The sequence below is a fragment of the Hippopotamus amphibius genome, chromosome 3 (assembly GCF_030028045.1).
Source record: "Hippopotamus amphibius kiboko isolate mHipAmp2 chromosome 3, mHipAmp2.hap2, whole genome shotgun sequence".
In the NCBI taxonomy this organism is placed as follows: domain Eukaryota; kingdom Metazoa; phylum Chordata; class Mammalia; order Artiodactyla; family Hippopotamidae; genus Hippopotamus; species Hippopotamus amphibius.
The window spans coordinates 117841173-117851276 of NC_080188.1; the positions used below are offsets into that span (position 1 = coordinate 117841173).

The window sequence follows — 10104 nt, forward strand, 5'->3', positions numbered from 1 at the left end:
GTTCAGTTTTGGATTTGTTGCCAAGCCCCAAAGAAGACATTACAGTGGAAATGTCTGTATTCAGAGAATTTTCAAAGTCCACTCCCCACTGACATTGATGGAGGTAAAGATTTTATCAAGAGGTTCATAATTCTTATCTGATCCATTAGTGGACTAAAGGGGAATATTAGGTAAGGTCACAGCATATATAAGCAGAAGCTCTTGGCCACCTCGGTATGCTCCGAACACACTCTTTCTTGAGTACTTGGTCCCAGGTTAGAAGCATGAAGTGGCTTGGGATCCTCGGGCTGGTGGCCCTCTCAGAGTGCCTAGTCATGTAAGTACAGTGGCTGTAAGTGGCATCATCTATGTTTCTGGGATTTTTCTTGTCCTCTTATTTTTCCACCCATCAAGGTTGGAAGGAAATATAATCATTCCCTGAGAGTCTGAAATTTCATCTCACACTTATTGATGGGTACGCTCCCAAGGAAAAAAGTGTCTTGGGGTCAGCCTGCAGGTTACACAACTTTGGGGGTGCCAGTCAGATCATGACCTATGTGGAAATGGCACTGCTTTAATGTTTCAGTGCACCACCTCTGCAACTGTAAGTGAGATCCTATGGAATAGAATTTCTCCTGTATTTGCTTTTGTGTCTTCTCTCTCTCTCCATTTCAGTGCGAATGTGTCTGTCTCCTTATCTCTCTCTTATGCCTTCCATCATTTTGGATGTCTCTGTGCATACAGAACTCTCTGAGATTTTGTTTCTTTGTTTATTTGTTTTCTATTTTTTCTCTTCCTTGCTTCTCTAGCCTCCAAATTCTTCTACTATATTCCCCATCTCCTGGCTTCCTCTCTCACCCCTCTCTTCTACTTGAGACCTGGAGAAAGGTCAGGAAGGCTACCTCTTGGCTGTTTTACTTCTAACAAGCAGGGTGACAACAGCTAGGTCACAAACTCCCTGCATTTCAAATTCCTCTCAGTTAAAAGAAGATAATGATCAGCCTTCTACCTACTTCCCAGAGCTTCTTTGAAAAAGATACAGTGGGATGGCCATAGCAATGGTAATGGCTGTCTTTGTTGAAACCTCCTACATATCAGGTACATTATATCCATCATCTCACTTAATACCCACAACATTCTACATGGTGGATGGGGTTTATTTTATTCCACTTTTTTACCAGTGAGGATACTGAGACTGCAAAGGGTCATACAATGTACCCAAGATTATACAACAGAACCAGTATTCAAACCAAGGTCTTTGACCAGATCTTTGCGTGCCATTCTGATAAGAACATAACACTCATAAAAATGCTGGGAAGATACACAGTGACATTACAATGCAAGGTATGACAGTCATACAATAACATAACCAGCTGATTGCTGCCCCTTTTTTGTGTCCTTCTCCCAATGCTCGGTGAAAGAATCCCCCTAGAGAAGATCAAGACCATGCGAGAAACCCTCAGGGAAGAAAACCTGCTGACAAATTTCCTCGAGGAGAACACTGACCACAGGTCCCAGAATGCCACTGATGACCCGAATATTTCTCTTCTACCCATGATTAACTACCTGGATGTGAGTGTGTTGGGAGGATGGCCCTCCACTGCACCCCCTGGTGCCCTAGCCTAGCAGGGGGGTTAACCTGGAGGGGCCAGGCTGGTTGCTGGGGCCAGGGCTCCTGCAGGAAGCAGAAACACTGGGGAACAGGGACCCCATTCCCAGAGGAAAAGGCACTCTCATCCTCAGCACTTGCTCTGTGGTGACTGGGCCCAGCAATGTCCAGGTGGCAGGTAAACATCCATTTTGTGGCAAAGATTAGTGTGAGGGAGATTGTTCTTTCTGAACTAAATGAGCCACAGAGTTATAGATGAAAGGTGAGGCTTGCCTGATCAAAAGATAAAGCCAACTGCACATCAAGTTTGCAACCACAGGCAGAGGAAGGTCAGATTCCAGAGGCCTGAGGACACCAGAAAAGGGGTACTAAGCCCTATAGCCTGTGACACCATAAAAATCTGACTCTCTGGTTATTGTTATTGATTTTAAAAAAGGTCTCATCTCTCCTTCAAGAGTGCATAAGCCAGCTTGAGTGATAGGCAAAGAGTAAATACATGTCCAATAAAAGGGCCAAGTGCATGGTGTTGATAGGGTATGGTCTGAGTTTAGAGGAAGAGGCCTGCGGTGATCAAGGAGGACCACATAGAGAAGGAAACACTCAAACTGTGCCTTGAAGGGGAGACTGCAGAGCTTCTCAAATGAAGGCACTGGGACTTCCATGTATGTCCTGTGGTTAAAACTCGACTCTAATACTGCCCTGAAAAGGGTTCAATTACTGGCCAGTTAACTGAGATAGAAAATGGACCAAAAAAAAGAAAAAAAGTAAAAAATTAAATGAAGGCACCACTCTCAGCAGAGATTGTGAGGCATCACAGTTTGAAAGTGATTTCAGGAGACATAGGACATCTTGAGGAAGGCAGCTCTCTGGGAATCAAGGGTGGCCAGAGCAGCCAGTCCTGCCTAACCATTCATCCCCGCCCTCCATAGCTATGCTATGTTGGCAACATCACCATTGGAACACCCCCTCAGGAGTTCAGAGTCGTGTTTGACACCTCCGTATCTCACATATGGGTTCCTTCCAGCAGCTCTTCCAGTCCCTTCAACCGTGAGTACCTGCTCCTTCCCCCAAACATCTACCCACCTATACTCCCCTCCCACCCAATACTCCTTCCTTGGCACCTGAGAGAAACTCATCACTTGTGTCTGCAGGTACACGCAATCTCTTCAACCCTCAGTTGTCCACCACCTTCCGGTTCTCAAGCCAATCGTTCGACTTCAAATACGGCACTGAGAGGATTGTTGGAATTCTTGCCTATGACACTGTTCGGGTAACCAGGCCTCATGCAGCTTCTGGAAACTAGAAGCTGAGTCAGTGCTGGCCCTTGGAGCAACCACTGCTTGCAAAACAAATGCAGGACCAACTGGGATGGCTTTTCTTTCCCAAGGTCCCCTAGTGGCATGCTGACTTCCCCACATTGCCTATCCCTGAGGAGACATTGCCAAGCTGACACACAGACTCCCAAATGGCTAACCCAGAGAGTGGCTTGGGGTGTGGATTTGCAGTTCCTTAGTCCATGAACAGCTTAAAGTTCATTTTCTGGGAGAAGGGAAAGAGGGAAAAAAGCACCCACTTTTTTATTCTCAGACTGTGTTGGGCACTTTCATGATAATAACATGTTTAATCCTGCAACAACCCCACACAGCAAGCACTATGATTAGCTCCATTATGCAGAGGAGAGACCTGAGGTGCAGAGAGCTAGGGCCTTGGAAATGTCAGGCATTTAGTAAGTGGTGGAGATGAAGTGGTGAGTCAGGATTCATGCAGGTGTGAGGTATTTGGGAAAAGGATAAATCTGATGTGGGTGCCCTGGGGTTATCTGAAAGCTTCAGGCATGTAGGCAGGGAATGCAGGGGCCACAGATGTGGAAAGAGCTTGACAAATGGGTTTTCACTGTAGGGGGCCTTTGAGAGTTCTATAAATCTATGGACAGCCTTCCATAAGGTCTTGGGTACTATCCCTGTCTCTCTAAAACACACACAACCCCAAAAGCATTTTTCCAGGCAAAATTTTCATAAGAAACCTGGCACCGATACCTTACAAAGGTGTTTTGTCTTGCTGGGAAGACAAAGGATTGACAATACAGTGTAATGAATTCAGTAATTTTCTGTCATCTGATCAGAGTGAGGCCAAAGAGAAGACTACCCTGCTCTCCACTCATTTTATCCTCACGTGGGAACCATTTGGTCCTGTCCTGAGTCTATGTTTCCCCATCAGTATAGAAGACATGAGGCCATTTAGAGTCCCGTCAGGTGGTGTGTTCAGGAGGAATAGGTGTTGGTTAAAATCCATAGCCCTGCACAAATGGACCCCAAGTCCCTGCCCCAGCTTGGTCTATCCATCTGAAGTGCACCCAGGGCAGAGCCAGGCCTCATGTCTTCTCTGAGGTGGTAATGGCAACTCCACTCCAGCCCAGTCCCAACCCCACTTCCCAAAACTTTATGTGGGATTACTCTTCCCCACTACAGATCATGAACCTTGTCAACCTGGGCCAGCCATTTGTCCTGAGCACGAACCAGAGTGGATTATTTCGTGCAAAATTTGATGGTGCCCTGGGGCTGGCCTATCCCAGCCGTGGTCCCAATTGGTTCACCCCTGTTTTCGACAACCTGAAGACACAAGGCATCATTTCTCAGCCTGTCTTTGCCTTCTACTTGAGCACGTAAGTCTGATCTGGACAAGCCCTCTCTCTAAATGAGCTGTAAGATGATTTCAGATGCATGAAAAATTATAGACCTCCTGATCCAGAATTTTCCTGAGAGACTGCTTAGGCCAGCATAACAAATGCCCCACATACACCCCTGGCCATGCCACTGTTTTCTCTAAGTTAAGCTTTATTGTAACACAACCATACACATGGGCTCAAGGACAGCTGCTTTGTCCAGGGTAGTTGAGGGAAGAGTGAGAGAAATGGAAGGTGTCAGGCTACAGGCTGAAGGTAAAGTCAGCAGGATTGGCTGATGGATTTGACATGGAAGGAAGGAGAGGGATGGAGGGAATATTTTCTACCTCACTTAGATTTTACCAGCAGTGAAGGACCAACCACACAATTGGCAAGAGCCAGGGTAAAATGAAAATGTGGGACCTCCTATTCCAAAAGTATTAGGAATTTCAAGGCAGGGATAGCAGAGGTGTGGGGCTCTGCCTAGTATGTGGCCCGATGTATGCAACTGAGCTCAGACCCATGAAACAAACACTGGATGAGCCTGAACCCATGGCCGTAGTGTCCTTGGGCCTCGGGTTTTCTGAAAAATGACAGGTACACAAGGGGGAAGCCAGACCCCAGTAGCATGGTGTCTTCTGAGGGTATCTCTGAGCACTCTGGTTGCTGGAGGGACCTCTTCAGAAGGGTGGGTGGTCAGAGCCCAGCCAGTCTGCCCAGGTTCAGACCTCTCTGTGCCATTCATTAGTCTGTGACCAACCATAATCAGGTACTCAATTGCTGCATGCTTCAGTTTACACATCTGTGAAATGGGGACCATAGTAGTGCCTCTGATGGGTGGATAAGTACAGCCCTTAGAAAGTGAGTGGCATTATTTTCTGAGAAGGATCCCTCCCTCTTCTTTTTCTCATCAGTGGGAAGGAGAATGGCAGCGTGGTGATGTTTGGTGGGGTGGACCACAGCTACCACAAAGGAAGGCTCAAGTGGGTACCAGTGTCCCGAGCCCACTACTGGCAGATAACCATGAGCCGGTAAGCCTCTCCCTCTGAGGGCCAACCCTATTGATGCTCCCACACAAGCACACGGACACATGCTGACACACACAATTGCACGATAAGACACAGTCAAACATACACACATATACTTCAACTAAAAAACACACATGTAAACACACACAGTGACGCATATAAACATACACATTGGCACACAAGGAAACATGCACATGAATACAGACACACACACACACACACATTCAGAGACACATACAGACACACATCCAAACAAACACATAAACACACAGATACACAAACCACCCATGGGCTCATAATCACCCCAGACCTCCTGACCAGGGACCTGGCGAGGGTCATGACCAGGGTCCTGAGAGGTGCGTACAGCCCGGGGAGGGCTGCACCCGCTGGGCTGTGAGGCAGATGGCAGGATTTGGTGACCCTAAGTACAGTGAAAAATGGGTCAGGGAGAATTTGGCCAGCCTGAACAGGGTTGATATAAGATGACCACCTGTCCAGGGCTACCCAGGAACAAGGGAATTCTCAGTACACAAAACTTCTAGTTTTAAAACAGGGGAAGTCCTAGACAAACTGGGAAAAATGCTCACCAAGGGAGAAACTTACCAGCAGTGGAGAGGGGTTGGCTGCATTCTTGATACTGAAAGCAACTCATACAAAGAGCCACTCCCCCTACCAATTGCCATCCATCTCCACAACCCAGGAACATAGTGGGCAGAGGCTGTGGCAGAGAGAATTAGGAAGCTGGGATCCAGGAGGGCCTGAGAACAAGGGGCAATAACTGATGTGATTATGTGTGACACCCTCAGACAGAAGCTTACTTGTCCTTTGGAGGCCCCCTGGGCTACCTCGGGCATCGCCTGGCCAGGGGCCTTGGTCTGTAAGCCGGGTAGGGGGCCATGCTGGGAAACAATTTCTCACAAGGTAGCCTGTGTCTCCCTCCCCACCACTCTGAGCATCTCCTGATGCAGAGAACCTCATCTTCACTGTGTGGGTTGATTCATGACTGGTCAGACACCAGACACAGGTCTCTGGTTATTACTCATGCATTTTTTGACTCACTCACTTTTTCATTGACTCATTTATTCATTCATTCATTTACTCACTCAGCAAGGATACGTTGTGCATCCACTGTGTGCATCACAGGTTAGGGAGGCACTGAGGATACAACTTGCCCTTACATCTAGTGAGGCATACACACATGAAATGAGTCACACACATAATGAATTACCACTTCAGTACCTGCTACAAATCAGGATGAGTCATCACAGACAGTGACCAAGACAAGAGCCTGATCTAGTCTGGGAGGAAGATTTCCCTGATAAAGTGACATTTAAACTAGAAACTGGAAGGTGAGGAGAAATTAGCTAGACAAAGGGAATGGGGGTCTTTAAGAAGGGCAACCAGCACATGCCAAAGCCCTGAGGCTCAAAAGAGCATGGTGTATTCAAGAACTCAAAGGAGGACTGGGACGGGGAGGGTGGGGGGGACTCGAGGGAGGGTGGGGGGTAGTTGAGGGAGGGAGGGAATATGGGGATATGTGTATAAAAACAGATGATTGAACTTGGTGTACCCCCCCAAAAAAAAAAAAAAAAGAACTCAAAGGAAGTCAAAGAAATGTATGTGACCAGAGCAAAGGGAAGCAGAATCAGGTCATGAGCTGAAGGGCTGTTCTGGAGATAGTCAGGGAGGGGGTCAGTCGATGGGGGAGACTTCATGGAGATCCTTGTGCCCACTTTGTCACACTGTCTCTCAGCATCACCGTGAACGGGTTGGTTGTTGGTTGTTACCATGGATGCCAGGCCATTCTGAGTACCGGGACTATGTTGCTGGCTGGCCCAACTAGACCGGTCGCCACCATCCTGAAGTTCATCAAGGCGATCCCTTTCCATGCACAGGTGATAGGACATGCCTCAGTGTCACCCGGGGGCTCTCCACACACCAGGGATCGGCTGGGCCAAACTCTCTTCTCTTTCTCTAACAGTACGTGGTTCCATGTAGCAACATGACGAGCCTACCTGCTATCATCTTCACCATCAATGGCAATGACTACCTAGTCCCCCCTGAAGCCTACATCTGGAAGGTGAGAGGGCAACCTTGGGGGCTGGTTTTCAAATATGTCCCTTGCAGGAACCCTGGGCTTCAGCTGGGGGGAGGGGGCCCTCTGCAGGCCAAGCCACACCACTGCAGCTGCTGCTGAGCTCAAGTGGCTGTGCAGCACCTACCACAAAACCAACCACTTGAGAGTAGAGGACAGTCTAGGACATCCATCATCCTGGAATAAATGGAGACACCACCCCATGCCAGCATGGTGCGAGGCACAAGGAGAGGGGAACACTAAGTGCCTCTGCCCTCAAAGCGCTTCAGTTCCACCAGATCTCTCAGATGGATGAACACAGAAAGTCAGCTTTAGCAATCCCTGAAATAGGCCAAGTGACCAATGGTGTTTTCTGGGGACAGCCTCAGTGTGTTATCGCACCATCATCATTAATATTCTCCCTTCCACCTGGAAAGAGTCCTGACTGGATGATAAAATACCTGGTTGTCCTAGTCCTCAGCTACAATTTCCACTTGCTAAGTCTCAATTCCCCCTCTGTGAGATGCGCTACCAGATGCCTCTGTGGGGAATTTGGATGCTACATGAGCAAAGGGTGCACAGTGACTGCACAGTCCAGGAACAAGATTGAGGCTTAATATCAGCTCTCTATGGGAATTTAGAGGAGGCTGATGGGCTCAAAGGAGGCTTTGAGGAAGGTAGGGAATTTCAGTAACATGAAACCCCCAGCCTCATGGAGGCATGAAGAGGCTTGCTTGGGTTGAGGCAAATCTACACTGGAGTCCATGCAAATAGCACATCCAGGGGCTGTGCAAAGTGGTGCCAGGTCCAGAATAGGAATGGTTAGGGCTACATACAAGTTGAGCACAAGGGTAAGTCAGCCAACCCAGCCTGGAGTGGCCAGGGAGGGTGAGCATGGTTCCAGGAAGTCTTCCTAGATGGGCTGAGCACAGCCTGGAGAACACATTGTGGGGAAAAGAGAAACGAAAAGGCATTCTCTGCAGAGAAAAGAGCGAGCATGGGTCAGAAGGAAAGAACAGGGGAATTATGGGCCATTCTTGTATTTTTGTTTTTTTATTGTATTGAAATATACTTGACTTACAATGTTTTGTTAATATCTGCTGTTAGGCAAAGTGATTCACTTGTGCATATGTGTATATACATATATACACATATACTTTATTCTATTCTTTTCCATTACAGTTTGTCACAGGATATTGAACACTGTGCTATACAGTAGGACCTTGTTGTTTATCCACTCTCTATATAGTAGAATGCATCTGCTAATCCAAAACTCCAAACCTTCCCTCTCCCACCCACATACCTCAGGGCAGCCACATGTCTTGGCTGCTCTTGTTTTTGGAAGGGCACTCCAGTTCTGCAGCTGCTGAGACAGTAATTTGGTACTTACTAAAGGAGGGAAATAAAACTAAGAAGCTGCCAGCTCTGGATGCTATGGGGTGGGTAGGTAAGGGGCGAGGCTGACTGGGGTGTATTTCTGTCTCCCCTAGGGTCCTTTCGGCACCTGTATAAGCCAGATTCGAGGGGGCACAGACACCTGGGACCAGTTGGAGATCTGGGTCCTGGGTTATCCCTTCTTGAGGCAGTATTTCTCAGTTTATGATCGGGGAAACAACAGGGTTGGCCTGGCTCCCGCAGTATAAATCCTGGGGCTGCATCAGGAATCTGTCAGGCCCACTCCAAGCACACATTCACTTACACATAGGGCACTCCCTCCCAGGGATGGTGGTGGACTGTGTTTGATGCTCTGTAAAACCCTATTTTCAGTAAAGAATAAACGATTCCGTTCCCAATGATGCTAATACGAATGGGTACCTCTCTTTGTGTGGGGGAGGTGTTTCAGAATCTGGTAGGGTCTCGAACCTCATCTGAACCACAAGGGAGAGGAGCCCAACTTCAACTGGCTTCAAGGAAAGAGAAGACTTACAGGAAGGATAGTGCATTTACAGGACCCAGGAACCAGAGCAATTCCATGCATCTCAGTGACTGGACCCAATAAATCAGAAGCTTTCAGCTCACTTGTTCTCTCTCTAACTCTTTCCCTTCTCTCATTGTTGATTCTCTTAGCCTGAGCCCTTTCTTCACTCAGACTTCTACACATATATGTGCAAGGCATCTAACCCATAAAGAAGAAGCTCATAAAACATCTGGGTACCAGGGAGGGCTCTGAGTATTCCACGTCAGATCATATGTCCAGCCCTTGACCATCCATCCTGTCAGGCACATGGGGGTACCGTGAATGCCTTTACTTGGTCACATTGCCTTGTCCCACATGATTGACAGTTTCTTCAACAGCATGTGCCTGGAGCAGGGGAAAGGAAGCTCCAAAGGAAGTGGCATTGGGGTGTTCTAGATCATGGAGGAGTTGGCAACAGCTCCACAAACTCTGCCACCTCCTTATTCAGAGGGATAGAAAGGGATAAAACATAAATTATATTCCTCCCATCTCAGAGGAACTTTGCCAGTGGCCTTCTGCTCCAGGGGTGTTGTGGGTGAGGCCCTTCAAGCTGAGATGGTTCCCCTTCATCCCTTCACCCCAGTCACCAGCTCTCTGACTCCCACACAGTGGGTGTCCTTTCTAGCCCCATTTGCCAAGTGACGGCCCATGTGGGTCCTTAGCCAGCCCCACCCCTCCAGGGCCCAGCATGTTCCTTCCTTTGGCCTCCAAGTTTGTGAAGGAACATGCCACTCAAGTAAAGGAGGACTCAGCATGCACAGAGCCTTCATCCTTTCTGAAGGTGCTACAGGGGCA

At 48.0% G+C, this 10104-nt stretch overlaps 1 protein-coding gene across 1 annotated transcript; it reads left to right on the forward strand.

The window, feature by feature from the left end:
* The first annotated feature begins 263 nt into the window (after positions 1–263).
* Positions 264–8995, forward strand: LOC130848743 (pregnancy-associated glycoprotein 2-like). Its single transcript, XM_057727150.1, has 9 exons — positions 264–316; positions 1401–1551; positions 2518–2635; positions 2740–2858; positions 4057–4250; positions 5165–5281; positions 7032–7173; positions 7260–7358; positions 8843–8995. Exons 1-9 carry the CDS (start codon positions 264–266, stop codon positions 8993–8995), a joined length of 1146 nt encoding a protein of 381 aa, XP_057583133.1.
* Positions 8996–10104: the final 1109 nt, after the last annotated feature.

What these genes read in the sequence shown, in the direction of transcription:
- LOC130848743 (XM_057727150.1), top strand. Translation starts at nt 264, where the DNA reads ATGAAGTGGCTTGGGATCCTCGGGCTGGTGGCCCTCTCAGAGTGCCTA. An exon ending in CTCTTCCAGTCCCTTCAACC is followed by an intron (nt 2,636 to 2,739) that starts GTGAGTACCTGC and finishes TTGTGTCTGCAG; the next exon opens with GTACACGCAATCTCTTCAAC. An exon ending in TTGCCTATGACACTGTTCGG is followed by an intron (nt 2,859 to 4,056) that starts GTAACCAGGCCT and finishes TCCCCACTACAG; the next exon opens with ATCATGAACCTTGTCAACCT.